The sequence below is a fragment of the Papio anubis genome, chromosome 5 (assembly GCF_008728515.1).
Source record: "Papio anubis isolate 15944 chromosome 5, Panubis1.0, whole genome shotgun sequence".
Lineage (NCBI taxonomy): Eukaryota > Metazoa > Chordata > Mammalia > Primates > Cercopithecidae > Papio > Papio anubis.
Genome location: NC_044980.1, coordinates 89,908,402 through 89,926,747, shown reverse-complemented (window position 1 = coordinate 89,926,747; position 18,346 = coordinate 89,908,402). Strand labels below are relative to the sequence as shown.

Below are 18,346 nucleotides of genomic sequence, written 5' to 3'. Positions count from 1 at the left end.
CTATATACCTGTTCATGTTATTACTGCATTAATACTGCATGTTATTACTGCCTACCTACCTACCTTGCAGGGTTGTTAGCATTAAATAAAATAACCTATAAATTGTTTAGTATATTGCCTGGCCCAAGCAGAGTAAGTATTAACTGTCATTGTTAATGATTTGCAGATTAGTCAAGAGTCAGGATTTTGTTTTGTATCTACTTTTAATTAACCAAATTCAGCGACAGCCAGAATTAACTTCAGTTGTGAAACCTATATAACTCCACGTTTTTTCTAATATAATGCCTCTCAAAATCTTTGCATATTTAAGGCTTAAATAAAAAGCATATTAGACTAAAATTATTTCTGTAATTTCCTGACTGGCAAGTTATATAACCTTATTCAATTTTAAAAACTCATTTCCATCTGTAGCTGAAGATATTAATATCCATACACCTCATTAAGCAGCTGGGAGTTTCAACAATGACAGTTAATACTTACTCTGCCTGGGCCAGGCAATATACTAAACAATTTATAGGTTATTTTATTTAATGCTAACAACCCTGCAAGGTAGGTAGGTAGGCAGTATCTCGGTTTTATAAATGGAGGAAACTGAGGCAAACAGGAATTAGTAACAACTCTCTAAGTGGAAAATGATTGAACCAGAAATCAATTCTAGTTCTGATTGATACCAGCCTAATTATTTCATAGCCTTTCAAGTATTTAAATTTCTTGAAATTGTTACCTTTTGTTACGTGATAATAGTAATATTCCAATAATTTTGCTCAAGTTAAAAATTACAGAGATCTTTGGGTCCTACATGCAGGATTGAACATGGGCTGCCCTATGGGTTTAGTGGCTGTTTATGTCTTCATTTTATTTTTCTCAAAGATCTGTTATTCTAGTTCATATATCTGGAAGCCTAAGAAATTCTCAATTCTCCCTCAAGGATACTCATGCAGACAGAACCAAGAAGCTCCTTTTGTAGACCTGACCAGGAATGTAACCGTGGCAGTGTGCCTCTGAAAAGGTGCACTCATACTCCTACTTATATGTGAATCAACACAAGGGATATTTCCCTGATAACATCCAGTGTCTCACCTTCAAAGTAAGACAGTGTTCCTTGGTTTCACTGGCATATGACATGTATGACATTTCTCACACTGATTTAGGTACTGTATGACTACTGCATCAGCTGGCTACTTAGGTGACCTGAGTGTTTACAAGAACTGCTTTAGTCCAAACAGTAAATAATGGTCCTGATGGAGCTCCCGTGACTGTTACTTAGTTCTCCGCCCTATGCATCCACTCAAAGTTTTAACCCTCACCTCAGGGGACATTTGGCAATGTCTAGAGGAGAGGTTTTAGTTGTCACAACTGAGGACAAGAGTTGCTATTGGCAACTAGTTGCAATTGGCATGGGAGGGATGCTGCTAAATGTCCTATGATTCACAGAATAGCCCCCACAACAAAGAATTAGCCACCTCCAAATGTCAAATGTCAACTGAGGTATATGCAATAAAGATACTGGATACTGGTGAAATAAAAAAACTAACCACAAAAGACAATGAGTACAGGAGCTGCCCTGGTAGAGGTCATAACCTAAGAAGAAATACCACTTTATATATACATTAATCCAAAGAGTCCACACAATATTTGTATTTAAATACTTTTATTTTCATTTCACAAAAAAAGCAACAGTGTTTGCAGTTACACATGCCTTTCAGTCAGTGCTGGTCATATGCAAAACAAGTTATCAGAAATATAAAGAAAAATAAGCCTTTTCCCTTTACAAGTGAAACAACACAATTTGCATATACAATATTATATGTACATATTTTCAAAATCTTTCACAAAAGACAGATTATGATACAAATTTAGAATTCCACCCACAAGCTCAGACTCAAGGAATTGAAGATCTCTATAGGTGTTTAAATATAAAAATGTAATACCTTTACAAGTTTCCAAGTGACTACTTTCCAAAGTATTTGAAAGAGGCTATTCTTCACAGCAACATGGAACACTTGGCTTTAATCAAGACAGCTGTAAGACTAAGTTTTGTCTCAATCTGAGTTTGTTGATAATGCAAATGCTCCAATTATGCCATAATTCTCATAACATACACAGCATATTATTGTACTGATGGTTTATAAAGTCCAATTTCTGGAGCATTTCCTTCAGCTAAGCCATGACCTTTACTTCCTTTGAAGTATTTTAAGTTAAGAACTGTTCAGAAATATCACTAATGACTACCATGACTAACTCCGAAAAAGGTGCCCTTTTTTCTTTTATTTATGATCAAATTTAAATGTGTCATGAATAAACTTAGTTTCTTCTATGGCAGCAGGTATAAGTAATAGCAAAGTGTAGGCTTTTTCAACACTAGAACCTGAGAGTTTGATAGACGGTATATAACATTTCTTTGAAAATTTTCTAGGAGTTCTATCATTCAATATTTCCAAAATTGTAATATGGCAAATCTTCAGCATGGAGTAGTAGTATCAGAAATGGGAAAACAAACAATGCTAAGAGACTTGAAGGAAGGGAAGAGAGCAGAGAGGGAGGGAGGGAGGATGTGTGCACATGCATTTTCTCTGATGCAGACAAATGTGGAGTTTTAACATTTACCATATGGTAGATGAAGAGACAGTGTGATGTAAGAATGCTTAAAGTGAACATACAGTTCTGGATACATGATATGCACACAAAATACAAGGCTAATGAGGCAGCAATGGCTTAAATTTGTGAATGCCAGTGAAGAAAACACCTAACAGTGTAGGCACTAAAGACAAAAAGGAAAGCACACAATGGAGAACAGAGGAGAAAGACGCAGTCACACAAAAGAACTCTGGGTAGGAAAGGGCTAACTTGTCTTGCCACATGTGGGGGACGAAAGATAGAAAATTCCTTTTGGATTTAGTTTTGGGGCTCATGTTCTATTCATCGGAGCCATGTCAATAACTCAAAAGGGTCACTCCAACACACAATTTCTACCAGGTACACAAGCTATGCAATTGATGGAATCATAATAGACTTCTATAGATGAACTAGAAGTCCAGGCCTCAAAAAGAAGCTACTCTTAAGGGTTTGCAAGTGAGTTCTAGACAGCACTCTTATTGGCTTATCAGCTTCGCTGGTTTACCAGTTACTAAAAGATATACGAGCAATGAAGTTTAAACACACCTTTATTCAATACTGTCCTCTTGCCTTTCTAGAATTTACAAAAGCACAGGTCCCTTTGCACTATCTCATTCAATTTGAATCAACATAAGAAATGCTGGATCTAATTAGCTTTCACAACTCAACCATAGCCGAGCCTGTTTTATCTGCTGCACACTTGTTGCCATTAGTTACATCACTACACTGCTACACCTTCCAGTCAGATGGCAGGGATTTAGTAGGTCTTTATTTTTGTTAGGTACAGTCAGATCCCTTGCAAGGGACTTAGTGCTAAAGGAAAATAATGGGGGAAAAAAGAAGCAAACGATGTATGTGCATCTATATACTTGTATCCTTAATGGAATAGATCCTAGAGAATGAAATAAAATAACCACATATGTAGGAAAAGAAGAAGTGAGGTGTCATATTATGAAACTTAACTTCATTAGGTCCCTACATAGCCATGCAAAAGACTACAAAATGAAATAAAGATATGAAAACATATTTATACTTATTAAGAATATTCCCCTACCAAAAATAGAAATCTCTCCAAAACAGACAAGTAAGTAAACAACACACAACTATTCTACTTGCTATTGCCGACACAGGCAATAAGGAAAGGGGAGGATGGGAGATTTGTCATACACTGATCCTCGATTTTCATTAGGTACCTATATATCCATGCAAAGGACTAGGTACAAAACCAATAACATGAAAACATTTATATACATCTTTAAAAAGTATAGACACTGTCCTTTCCCCTATTACCCACCCAAAGAACCCCTCCCCACAAAAAAAATTAAACAATAAAAAACCCAAGATATGAAACTATTGCCCCTGCAGGCAATGAGGGAAGGGAAACAGAGGAGAGTTATCATACATCTGGACCTCCATGTTTCATTATATACATACATGTCCCAGCAGAGGACTGGGTACCACATTATATAACACAGAATGTAGCAAATATTTATATACATTAAAATGTGTGTGTATAGTATATAAATACGTGTGTTCTTGTGTGTGTATACACACACACACACACACACACACACACCCCAGACACCCCCCAAAAGAAACCAAACATCTATTCTACCATTGCCCCCTAGGCAATGAGGGATGGGGAGTATGGGATATTTTTCATAGAGTTAATCTCAACTTTATTACTATTAAGTACCTAAGTGGTCATACAAAGGACCAGATTCAAAATGAAGTTAACACCAAAAAGGGGCAAAATATTTATATACATTAAAAAATTATATATCTTGCCTTTTCCTCTCACAATCTCACTCCTCATTAACACCCTCAAAAGCAAAAAACCAAAACCCAAGCCCTGTAGTGCTCATATACTATTTGCTTGCATACACAGGCTCTGAGGAAGGGAAAGAATATTTACCACACTCCTGGGTCTGGGTCCCTCATTACATTTGATTCCTACAACTCTAAACAAAAAACTGTGTTGAGAGTGAAAGAACAACAACAACAACAACAACTAGCAAACTTTTATATACATTAAAAAAAAAGACACACCCAGAAATTCCCCCACCTCCCCCCACCAAAAAAATAAATCCGTTAAACTACTCTACTAGTCATTGCCAAAACAGGCAATAAGGGAAGGGGAGAAGGGGAGATTTTTTCATAGAATGAACCTCAATTTTCATTACGTACCTAAGTATCCATGGAAAGGCCTTGGCACACAATGAAGTAACAGGAAAAAGAAGCAAGAACATTTATATACATTTCTAAAAGTGCACACCCCACCCTCCTGGAGATAGGGAGATAGAGTAAAAAAGAAAAACCATCTATACTACTCTATAATTATTGCCCACAGAGGCAATAAGGAAAGGGGAAAAGAGGAGATTTTCATACATCCGGACCTCCACGTTTCATTAGGTACCTGTAAGTCCAAGCAATGGACTGGGTACAGCATGAAATAATACAATATAGTAATGAAAAGTATATATACATTTTTAAAAAGTATATAATCTGCCCTTAGATCCCTCCCGCCCCTCAAAACCTCAAAAAATCCAAGCTACTTTAAAATTATTGCCCATATACATAAAAAGGGTTAAGGGAGAAGAGACTGTTATACACCCATAACTCCACAGCTCATTAGGAACCTACACGTCCAAGTGAAGGACCGGGTACCCAATGAAACACTATAATAAAGAAGTAAAAATATGTACATACATATACAAAAGTATATACCCCAATACCCACAGAAGAATCCCTGAAGCTAATCAACTACTCTCTTAGACACCTGCCCACACAGGCAATCTAAGGGAAGGGGACAAGAGGAGAGTTGTTACAGGCTGAACCTCAATTTTCTTCACATACCCATGTAAAGGACAAGGTAAGAAAGGTAGTGACAGAAAAGTAGCAAAAACATTTATATACACGTTTAAAGTATATACTTTTACCCTGAAACCATTTTCTCTCTCCTAGCAAAAAATCTTCAATAAACCCAAACTACTCTAAGTATTGTCCACATAGGCAATAAGGGAAAGGGAAAAGAGGAGACTGTTATACATCTGGAACTCCATGGTTCATTAGGTACCATTCAGTCTGGGCACCCGATGAATTAATACAATGTAGTAGTAAAAACAAGTATATACATTAAGTGCATTTTCCTACCTTCCCCATCGCTCCCGTTCACTTCAAATACTCCATTGACAACTACTCTGTTAGCTGCTTCCCAGTAGTCAATAAGTGATGAGGAGAATGGGAGACTGTTACACATCGAGATCTCCACATTTCATTGGTACTTTCATGTCCATGAGGACACAATGTGAACTAAATTAGTAATACAATGTAGTAGCAAGTATATTTATATACATTAAGTGCATACTCCACTCTCTCCCACACCCCAAAACAAAACAAACTACTCTATTAGCTACTGCCTAAATAGGCAATAAGGAAAAGGGAAAAGAGGAGATTTGTCATACTCTGAACCTCAGTTTTCATTATATATGCATCCATACAAGGAAACAAGTATAAAATGAAGTATAAAAAGGTGGCATAATATTTATACACACTTGAAAGAATATACAACCCCAGCCCCCAAGACTAGATCAAAACAACAGCAACTAGGACTGCTCTGTTTGTTACTGTCCATGCGAACAATAAGGATAAAGGCAAAGGGAACATCTGTCATGCTTTTGGACCACCACGTTTTAGCTACACGTCCACAAAATGGATGAATGAAATACAAAATGAAATAACACAAAATAGCAAAAACATCTGTACACACTTTTAAAAGAACATACCCTGCTCTCCTCTCAACATTACCACCTTCTTCCAAAGAAGGAAACCAAATAACTAGTTTGTAGCTATTGCCCATATAGGTAACATGGGAAGGGTAGATGAAATTTTCATAGGATGATATATCACTCTTCATTAGGAAAAAAATATACAAAATGAAATAATGCAAAAACTATCAAAAACATATATGTACATTTTAAAAGTATATACTCCCAAAAAAACCACTGAAAAAAATCGATCAACTTTTCTATTAGCTATCACCCACGCAGGCAATAAGGTTAAGGGAGGAGATTTACCATACTTTTGCACCTCCACTTTTATGTGGTACTTACTTGGCAAAGCAGGGAATGGAGCACAAAATAAAAGAATGCAAAAACAAGCAAATATATATACCTTAGTTTTAAAAAATACAAATGGGGTAAAGGGGGAAGGAAGCTCTTTAAAAAGAGATTTAATTCCCATAAATACAAAAGTAACAATGGCAAAGGTGAGAAGAAAAGCTACGTCATATCCATGACCTCGGTTTTTAGAGAGGCCCAAGTAACAAAATCCAGATCTAGTTTTGCAGCCCAGGAACTGCTCTCCTTGGAAGTGGCTCACCTGAGATGTATTTGCCTTCCCTGTAGCCCTGTGAAACATGGGGATTATGTGAATGTTTAGCAATCTGATGGCAGATTATGGTTCCAGTTACTTTGGTTTGAACAGACTGTTTTTAAAATCCACCTCAACAAGCTGTCAGTAATCCAACAAAATCAACACTTAACTCTTTTTTTTTAATGAGACAGTCTCACTCTGTCAACCAGGCTGGAATGCAGCGGCGTAACCTTGGCTCACTGCACCCTCTACCTCCAGGGTTCAAGCGATTCTCGTGCCTACCAAGTAGCTGGGATTACAGGTGTGCACCACCACGCCCAGCTAAATTTTATAATTTAGTAGAGATGGGGTTTTGCCATGTTGGCCAGGCTGGTCTAGAACTCCTGGCTTCAAATGGTCCTCCCACCTTGGCATCCCAAAATGCTGGGATTACAGGCGTGAGCCACCGCGTCCAGCCAACACTTAATTGATTTCTTATTTCCTGATAGAAAGGATTCTGTTTGGTACCCTATAATACTGATGCAGCTTGATTTGCTCACTATACCCAGGGGTCTTCTGACAACTCTTCTGTTCCTATGGTGGCTAATGTCCCATAAAATGGAAACACATATGGCAAAGAAAATTAAAGTAGAACCTGTGATACTAAGAAAGTTCATGAACGCTGAAACAATGACAACAAAATTTCATTTAAAGAGACTTAAATAAAACAGGATGGAGGAAGGCCCAAGCTTATGGTGAAGCTGATACTACTTGCAGTTTAGTATATCTAACCATTTTATATTAACAGAACAAACTGGACTCATCCAATTCCTACATTCATAACTTTTTAGATCTCCAAAGCATAAATATTTCTTCCACAATTCTAGATTTCCAATTCTCTTTTTTAAAATAATCTACTATGATGTCCCTTTTATATTCAAGTAGACCTCTCTGCAATGAGAACACTTGTTCAACAAGTACTTGTGTCATGAATCTGTGTGCTTAAATAAGAGAAGCATACTGACTTCTGTGCTTCAGTCTGAGTTCTCAAAAATACAGTGTCTAAGACAATGTTTTGAGAAGATAAAACTTTGAAAGCTACCATTATACCTATCACACCACAAGTTCTACCTCTCATTTAACCTCACCTTCCTGATGTAGTTTTTAGAAGTCCTAGATAGATGGGTTAGTTCAACATTAAAATTATGGAATTCTGTGGGAAAAACTGAGGCAAGGCCTACTAAAACTATAAGTAATTAAGGTAAGGGCAACAACAACAAAAACCTACAACTACTATGAATCTGGTATCATGGGAATGAATAGCCTTTGAGTAATAAAGATAGCAATGGATCATGAGTTCTCTCTTTTTTAGGCCAAGTTTTGATAAGGTTTTCCTCATAACAATACCCCCCACACCACACACACACACACACACACACACACACACACAGAGACAGAGAGAGAGAGAAAGAGAGAGAGACAGAGAGAGGGAGAGAAATGACATAATTCAAGACAAGATTTGCCATACGCAGAGTTAACTAACATACATTACAGGAGCGATGTCAAGAAGCACAGGTAAAACTGAAGAATCTTAACTGATTTTGAGAAGTTACAAAATTTAAATTTTGTATCAAAGTGGAATTTAGTACAACATGGTAAAAAACCAGCAGCAACAACAAAACTCTCAAAAGTTTAGTATTTTTCCCTCACTCCAAAAATATAAAAACACATTAACTTTCACTATCAACTAAATTATCATTTATTTAACCAAAGCACAAGAATAAAGACTTACAATCACCTCAGTTGAATAAGACATACTTAGATGATTCTGTGATTCTCAGGATATAATATTTTCTACTCTAAAACAGATAAGGTTTAGAAAAGACTAAATTGGGGAAAACACACTAGGATTAAAGACGACTATTTTTTTAGCTTACCAGCCTTTTAAATTTTATTATATAAAAATATTTTCATAAAATAAAATATAATTTTATTCACAATTCCATACATTCTAACTTTATACCTGCTGAATAAAAAAAGGTGATCTTTCCCACTGTCTGACTCTGTGGAGTGTTTTAAGTGCTCACAAATGGGTAACTACCCTTTTTATGTACATAGAAACTGTTTTCAAACATATAAAGTTCTCAAGAGTTATTAGGAAGACAGCTTTTCTCCTAAGAATCAAAGAAACACAACAATCTAGGTATAAGTCTGCATAGCTCAAAAATTCAAGTACAGTATTTCTCTTTCAGAAAGAGTAAAATGCCATACAGCTTTGGACATCCTCCCTCATTTTTCTTTCTTTCCTTCTTTGACCACTCCTTTTATGCTAGTTTGGACACACAAAAAAGAAAAACTATAATTTTTAACCAAACAAAAGCACGATTTCTGATAGTGAAAAAAATTCAAAGCCCACCATACTAAATACGAATTCAAGTTACTCCTATCCCACATTCTCTTTGTTCCTTTAAGGTACTATGGTGAACTTCAAATAATTTTTTTTTCAATTTCTCAAAGGCCCTGTTTTAAAATATGCTTATAATATGCTACACTATCATATAAAATGAAAATTCACACATGGGTATGATTCAGAGAGAAAGTTTCTATGATCTATGATGCCAAAAGGCAACTTAAATTGCATTCTTAGTAATAGTGATAAAAGTCACAATGAAAAACACTGGTGTTAGCAAAATGCTTGCCACGAATGTAGAAATACTAACCTAAAGTATATCTATGGCAGGGAGTGATAAAGGTGTACAGATATGGGGACTATCACCATTTATGAATGAAATAATTATAATTAAAGTTAACTCAGTTTGGAACAGTTTTCTATGGTAACGCTATAAAAGATGAAAAAGAAAGTCTTAAATATTCAAAACATTTAACCTTTTGGCCTTGTTTAGCTTTTCAATACAACAAAAATTTAAAAAATCTGTAGCACCTGGCTATTCTGCAGAAAAAAAAACCACAATAGTTACAGACATTATTTAAACTTTTTTTCAGAAAAATAAAGAATTAATCAAAACCCCAAATCAAAGTAGATTTGCACACCTGAGGTCAGTTCTTACAGTGCATGCTTTATTGTCTTCATTATCATATTCTTCAGAGCTAACTTTGTACCACATTCCAATACCATCTATCAATAAGAAGTAACAGATGGCTGACAAATCAGCAGCCTGCAGTGATGGTGGCTCTTAGGGTAGAACTTTCCTTGTTTTACTGTGTCAGTAACTTTCTGTACACTGAGGAATAGAACAGAATTCCAAAACAGGGTTTTTTTTCCCCATTTGTGTATCTTCAAAGTAGAAAAATTACTCATTGTTTTTGTAGATGGTTGGCATTTAGGTGAATATAATTTTATAATAAATAACTACATACTGCCCAAAGACATTTCAGAAAAGACGGATGAAAAATACAGTCAGGCCCTGAGCTAACTAGAACTCCTAAGAGTGCAAACAACTTGGCGGCGATCCTGGCTTTACCTTGGCTTTTGAAAAAGCAGCAGAGCCCAAGCTTACAAGCTCTCTGAATGGGCGACAAAATGAGGTGCGGTTGTGCATGCTACAGCCACCATGTGAGACTTTTGAGGTTCTTCTCCATCCACTGGATATTCAACTGAATGACTTCCAAAGCCTCCTGGACACAACGAAGCCGGAAGGTTGCCTCTGACTGATTTTCAAAGAATGCCTGAACCTGTAAGTTCCACACAGAAGAATTTCAAAAGAAGGACAATAAACCTTAGGTAACTCCAGCTTTTAAAATAAGCTTTAACTTAGTGATGGCTATGCTGCTATCTTGAAAGCAGTAGAAAGAAGTACTTTAATATTCAAGGTATCTACATGGAGTTCCCAATCAATATGGTGATATCTGAAATAATTTTAAAAAGGAAATATTTTTACTCCCACACGGATACATTTTTCTAACTTAAAATGGAACTGAGGAGATGTTTAAGTAACAATAAATAAGGTAGAGTCCAAAGGCTTGGTGCTACGAATTCACCCTAAGAATGCAATTCTTCCGAACAATTTTATGACCCCTTAAATTATTTATATTAGGGAGACAAGGGAAGAGAATGGAATCAGAATTTTTCCTCATTATCATATATGCCACCCTCTAGAAGTAATCACAATGCTGAATCATTAGTACTGATTAAGGAAGACAGAGACAAGAGACAGGAATTAGCACAAAAATCCACCATCTCCCTTAAACTGAGCAGCCTGCCCGGGGTGTGTGGAGGGTTGCCCAGTCTCTGTATTAGCATTTTATAAAACCAACCTCAGATAAATGTGCCTTTGTTGAAAACAGGTAAGTTGATCCAGCAACAATACTTTGTATGGTATAGGACCCCAGATGGAACCTGAAGAAACACAAAAACAAGAGCAAAAAAATTTGGCAGCTGCTGGTAAAACATTGTTCCTGAGTGCAAAGGAGTCTTTAATGCCAAAGACAGAGTGGAATCCTCCTTCCGGAACCACAGCTGAGGAAACCGGGGTTGCCCTATGCATACTTATTGCCAGCGGGAAAGAAAGGTGGGCAGAAAAAGGGAAGAGTTCAGAACATGTAGACAAATTATTAATCCGCTTAATATCGTCAAAGATCACACTGTACACCCAGAAATGCCGTTATGGATTTAAAAGAAGCAAAAAACCTACATCTGCATCTAGCTGAATGTGAGTTCTTAACTGATGCCTTGGCAATGCATCTCGTTTTTTCAAGAGGTATTTTTCAATATGCATAGCTAAATGGTTGCTGTGAAATAGTCTGTAGCCATACTGAGCTAAGTAACCTGGTGCCAAGCAAGGCTAGCCTTAATTAGAACTTAGATGGAATGCTACTGTTAAATGATTCATGCTATGGAATTATGTTAACAAATGTGAAAATTTCCGGATGTTTCAATTAAACTGTCATGGAAGTATTTTTCCTCTCACAGAAAATCCTAACTTCTGTGAGCCAACACAACACTGGGAGCTTTTTTCAAATGCACAACTGGAGAATACTAAAAGTTAATAGTTCTCTGAGAAACTTACTTCTGTACAAGCTTATTCCAGTTCTCTTTGACAAAATCCCATGCCAGTAAGTGTCCAGGAAAATGTCGACCCACTGTTCTAATGATAAAAGACAGCTTCTGTGTTCGGATGTTATCTCCATTCAGGCTACTTTTCATTAACCTGAAGAGCAAAGCAGATTTAGCCTCCAAAATTATTATTCATGAAGAAGTGATGACTGAACTTAAATTAAAATTAGTATGGTTTCCTAATTAAAGCTCTGTAGCAACTCAAGAAATAACTGTTGCGTTAGTCTATGATTGATCTATAGATTGAAAATGTCATTTTTTTTAACCAAGAAAGAACTCACCAATGAAACAGACATTTACCTATATTGTCACATGACAATAAACAGTTTTTAAATAGCAAAAACATTTTGGAAATAAATTCTGGTAGAATTTATTACAATTTGGGAGGTGGGTATTTTTTTCTGGTAAAAACCTTATTTGATTTGAATGGGCAGGTATGTTATACTACTATTCTTTAAAAAACTAGGCCATTTGAATTATTTGAAAATTAGGATACATTTCAGAATATACTCTTATTAATGTTCATAGTAAACATTTACTGACACTATGTACTAAATAATGTTCTAAGTCCTTGACACAACAATGCTATCAAGCAGGTATTTATTAATACTACCTAACTCAATTTTATAGTTGAAGAAACTGAGGTTATCTAATTGACCCACAGTTACACAGTAATAAATACCAAAGCCTGATATCTGAACGAAAGCAGTTCTCATCTACTATGCTATACTATCTGTTTACAGTGAGAAACCACCCCCTACTCCAAGACTGTGGCAGTATTTTTAGGAGGGAAAAAAACAAAAGCACAACAGAACGTGATGGGTTAAATAAATTATGATAGAGCCATACTACAGAATATTATGAAGCCATAAAAAAACTTTAGTTTTTTTTTTTTTTTTTTTTTATAAAGCAGGCTTCATGAAGTGACATGGAAAATCTCATAGACTGATCATTCACTAAAAAGACTGTCACAAAACACTGAGTATGGTATAAAACTAATGTGGTTTTTAAAATGAGGTTAAATATGTAGGTATATATGTATGTACATACATACATCTGTACATATATCTATTCCCACAGATGAATACAAAGACCAGGACTGACACTGTTGTTAACAGAGAAAATGAGAATGGAAGTGAAGGATCATGAGAAATGCTTTCATATTTTACTCTATATACTTAGGTACTGTTTGAATACTTTATCATGGGCATTATTAGTGTATTACTAGTACAGTTTAAAAACAATGATTTTTCTCTATTTGTTAAGTCAGAGGTTGGCTAATACTTTAAAGAAAATGACTATTTACAGTGTATCTTTTGGTAAGTGCGTCTGGACAGGTACTGAGGACATCTCTGGGACACTATCAAGATTTGTCTGAGCAAAATCATACAACAGAAGTAATGAGACCCAGAAGCCTCCTTCTATCCTCAGTGTGACTTTTAACATCTGTGCTCTTTCGCTACACCAGATACCTCCATATTCCTCTTGGCTACGTAGAGCTCCTCGACCCCACCACTGCCTGTTTTTTCTGTCAGGAGGCCTGACTTGCTGCCCTACCTTCATCCATATGACACTCCTACTTCTGGGCCTTCATCACTACCTATTAAAAAGGAAAAGTCTGACAAATAAATTCATATGAACATAGAACCCAGAAGGTTTAATATGTTATCTTTTTCTGAAATGTCTGCATTTTTAAAATGACAGCTTGCACAAAGCAATGCTTTGGTCCCAAAATATGGAGTACCAATTGTGGGGTACAAGACAACACTCCAAGGGGAGGAAGACTTTTTGAGCAAGGAGTAGGAGGGGGGCTGTGACTCCTGACATCTTGCAATCCCTTTTGGGCAAAGGATTTTCTGCTTGTCCATAAAGATAAAGCCCAGCACCTGTGGTCTCCTCAGCACACTGTCCAACTTAGGCCTGGCCTGTAACAGAGGGAGGAAAGGAGATCCCCTCAACAATGAGCTCCTACCCAGGAGCACGGTGTTTGTATTCTTTTGGTTTCTGTATATCATATTCCTCGGGTGGTTTCATACCAGTAAAGCTTCCGCACATCCTCTGAGCTGGCAAGTGCTTCTAGTATTTTGTTCTTCTCTGCTTCAGAGCCTATAGAAATGTATTTGCCCAAAAGGAAAGACCAGCCTTTGTCAGTTTTTGCTCCAACTTTGAACACAGTTGTCATGACGTCAGTAGGCAGGCTGTAAGAGAGGTGGTCAAACATGAGAATAACAAGAAAATATTCTGAATACAAAGGCGAAGAGTTGGCTGTGGTGGAGTTTCTGGTGTGAGGGTCAGTAATAATAACAAGTTTGAGTACACAATTTAGGGTCGAGAAAAAGTTTAATTCAGTGACTGCTATTTCCCTAGTAGTGCAACTATGGATACATCAGTTCAATTTAATATTCACTGAGAACTCACAAAGAACTAGGCAGGCAACAGGCTGGACACTAGGGAGCGGAAGAGGAATGAGAGCCTCTGTCTTCTGAGAACTCACAGGCTATTCCAAAGTATAGAGCAATAAACACATGCATTACAATTCAGTGTGATAAGTTTCATGGTAGAAATATAGCAGTAAATGGGGTACAGGGAGAAAACATAGACTACTGCCTTTATTAAGATCTCAGAGCTTGGAAAGACCTCAAAAGGTTATCCAAATCCTCCACCCCAACTCTTCATCTGATGCTTGAATCTTCTCTCCAAAATGTATGGTAAGGAGCTGGAGAGAACCAATTACCACCAACAGCTTTTCTATTAACTGCTAACTCTACCTGCCATGTTTTATTTCTAAATTAAGACACTTGTTTATCACCTCACACCCATTAGGATGGCTGCTATCAAAAAACCCAGAAAATGGCAAGTGCTGGCAAGGATGTAGAGAAATTGGAATGCTTGTGCACTGTTGTTGGAAATATAAAATGGTACAGCTGCTGTAGAAAACAATATGGCAGTTCCTCAAAAAATTAAAACTAGAATTGCCATATGATCCACCAATACTACTTCTGGGTATATACCCAAAAGAACTGAAAGCAGGGTCTCTAGGAGATATTTGCATACCCATGTGCATGGCATTATTATTCACAATAGCTAAAAGGTACAAGCAACACAAAGGTCTGTCCATGAATGAATGGATAAACAAAATGTGGTATATACATACAATGGAAAATTATTCAGCCTTTAAAAAGAAAGAAATTTTAGCCAGGTGTGGTTGCTCATGCCTATAATCCCAGCACTTTGGGAAGCCTAGGTGGGCAGATTTTCTGAGGTCAGGAGTTCGAGACCAGCCTGGCTAACACAGTGAAACCTCATTTCTACTAAATATACAAAAATTAGCCAGGTGTGGTGGCAGATGCCTATAATCCCAGCTACTCCAGAGGCTGGGGCAGGAGAATCACTGGAACCCAGGAGGTGGAGGTTGCAGTGAGCTGAGATCGTACTACTGCACTCCAGCCTGGGTGACAGAGCAAGACTCCGTCTCCAAAAAAAAGAAAAGAAAGAAAGAAAGAAATTTTAATGCATGCTACAACATGGAAGAACCTTGAAGACATTATGGTAAATGAAATAAGCCAGTCACAAAAAAGCAAATTCTCTATGACTCTACTTATATGAGATACACAGTGTAGTCAAACTCACAAAAACAGGAAGTAGAATAGTGGTTACCAGGGACTGGTGGAGAGAGGAAGTGAGGAATTATTCAATGGGTACAGAGTTTCAGTTTTGCAAGATGTAAAAGTTCTGAAAATAAGTACACAATAATGTGAATATACTTAACACTACTGAACTGTATAGTAAAAAATGGTTAAGATGGTAAATTTTATGTTATGTGTATTTTACCATAATTTTTTTAAAAGTCTTTTTTGAGAATGCAGATACATAGAGTTCACCTACACTAACACTCAGTTTTATAACATTTTTGACCCAGGATGAGAATACCCTGGTTTCTGTGTAAGATGTGAGATAAAGAAAAAGAAGATAATTCATCTAAGTAGAGATATACTTCACCTTTGAGTTCCATTGGATGCCATCCAGTCATCAAACAGTTTCATGGCAGTAGCGGAGCAGTTCCCCAGGTTGTGGGTGCAGGCAAACTCCAGCAGGGCTGACCGAAGCTCTCGCATAGATGGAGTGCCCTCATCAGTCCAAGTTTGTTGTTGAATTTGGTTCTGAAGTAATTTAAATACCCTGGTCTAGAGAGACAAAATAGATTATAATGGCTTAATAATAATTAGGACAATCAGAAAAAAACAGGACAATTACAGCCAGGCACAGTGTCTCATGCCTGTAATCCCAGCACGTTGGGAGGCCAAGGCAGGCAGATCACCTGAGGTCAGGAGTTTGAGACCAGCCTGGCCAACATGGTGAAATGACATCTCTAGAAAATACAAAAATTAGCCAGGCATGGTGGTGGTGCCTGTAATCCCAGCTAATCAGAAGGCTGAAGCAGGAGAATCACCTGAACCCAGGAGGTGGAGGTTGCAGTGAGCCGGGATAGCATCATTGCACTCCAGCCTGGGCAACAGAGCAAGATTCTGCCTCAAAAAACAAAAATAAAACAAAAAAACACAAAAAATTAGGACAATCAGATCTCTTTTCCCCAAAATTTATCCAATGAGGAAAAAAAAAGGCATAGATATTACTCATTAAATATCAACTGACATATGAAGTCCACATACAGCTGGGATGAAACCATTTGATGTAAAGGCTATGCATAAGACTGCTATAGCTAAGGGGAACTTTTAGTGATGTTAACTCAGAAAAAAATTAATGACTTCTGTGCAGTAGGGAAACTTTATGCTGCAGTTCTATCTGTACTCAGCTAGAAGTTATTTTCCTGCCAAAAAGTGTCACTTATAACCACTGCTGGAAGGAAGTCAGAACTTCCTGACCTTGTGACTTTACAATCTATAAACCTATAAAGCAATGAGAGAAAAATAAACTTCTTTACTGATAGTTAATGTTTAAATGTTTCTGAATCCAATATTAAAGGTATATCTAACATTATCAACTAGTTTGATGTTATAACAAATTAACCAAATTAGCAAGAAAATGAGGCCTGCAGGGAAGAATAGTTGTTTATAGTTTATTTTTTCTCCCAAGTTTTTATTTAAACAACTTTCAAACCTACAAAAAAAGATAGTACAATAAACACCCATACACTGTTCATCTAGATTCACCAGTTTTTAGCATTGACATTTGCTTCGTTTTCAAGTGTGTATCTCTCTCACACACACACACACGTTTTTTCTTGTTTTAGCTGAACAATACGAAAGTAAGATACAGATATGATATTTCATTTATAAATACTTTGGCATGCAACTCACAGATATCAGAACATTCTCTTACAGAACCATAATACCTTATCACACTTAAGAAAACTAATAGTTATTCATTAATATCATCTACTATCTAGTCCATTGGTATGGGATGTCACTGCTAAACGTATACTTGTGGTATTAAGGTACTAACAAACACTTTTTTCATCCCTCTCCAAAATAAAAACACCAAAGCTGTTAATAGCATGTCGATGTATTTCCATTCTGCAAGTTGTGCACGGTGGGTAGGGGGTGAGGACACATGAGATTTTAAAAAGCATCATATGAAATATGCTTTTATGAATACCACTAGAAGGAACAAACATTCTGATATAAAAAATGTTCTTAGGTATTCTTTATTTATTTATTTTTTTTGAGATGGAGCCTCGTTCTGTCGACCAGGCTGGAGTGCAGTGGTGTGATCTCAGCTCACTGCAAGCTCTGCCTCCTGGGTTCATGCCATTCTCCTGCCTCAGCCACCCGAGTAGCTGGGACTACAGGAGCCCGCCACCATGCCCGGCTAATTTCTTTTTTGTATTTTTAGTAGAGACGGGGTTTCACCATGTTAGCCAGGATGGTCTCGATCTCCTGACCTCGTGATCCACCCGCCTCGGCCTCCTAAAGTGCTGGGATTACAGGCGTGAGCCACCACGCCCGGCCATTTTTAGGTATTCTTTAGAAAACCTTCATGGCTACGTAAGGAGGACCAAAATGAAAAAAATTCAACAGATACCCCTTCTGCAGTAATCAGCATGGGAGGATTTCTTCCCCCTGGTACTTCTTTACCTCCACCACCATCGTGGCATCTCATCTCAAGTAATCATGTACCACAGACGACCACATACAAAAACCCTTAACTTCAGAAGTTTAGCTCAAGTTCTTCACAGAGCATTGCTTTCTTCCTTTCTTTTAGGTATTGACAGTGAGTACCACTGACTACCACTGTCAATACCTAAAATGAATCCTATTTGGAAATTTTTAAACTATTGAGGCC

At 37.0% G+C, this 18,346-nt stretch overlaps 1 protein-coding gene across 1 annotated transcript in view; it reads right to left on the bottom strand.

Annotated features, from left to right (window-relative positions):
* Nucleotides 1–1,634: 1,634 nt before the first annotated feature.
* LNPEP (leucyl and cystinyl aminopeptidase) overlaps nt 1,635–18,346 on the bottom strand; it is a 105,569-nt gene continuing 88,857 nt past the window's right edge. Inside the window, exons 14-18 of the mRNA XM_003899947.4 lie at nt 16,043–16,227; nt 14,080–14,241; nt 11,997–12,137; nt 11,245–11,326; nt 1,635–10,662 (exon numbers count right to left, since the gene is read on the bottom strand). Coding sequence (XP_003899996.2) covers nt 10,531–10,662; nt 11,245–11,326; nt 11,997–12,137; nt 14,080–14,241; nt 16,043–16,227 — 702 coding nt within the window. The 3' untranslated portion in view covers nt 1,635–10,530. The remainder of the gene's footprint in view (nt 10,663–11,244; nt 11,327–11,996; nt 12,138–14,079; nt 14,242–16,042; nt 16,228–18,346) is intronic.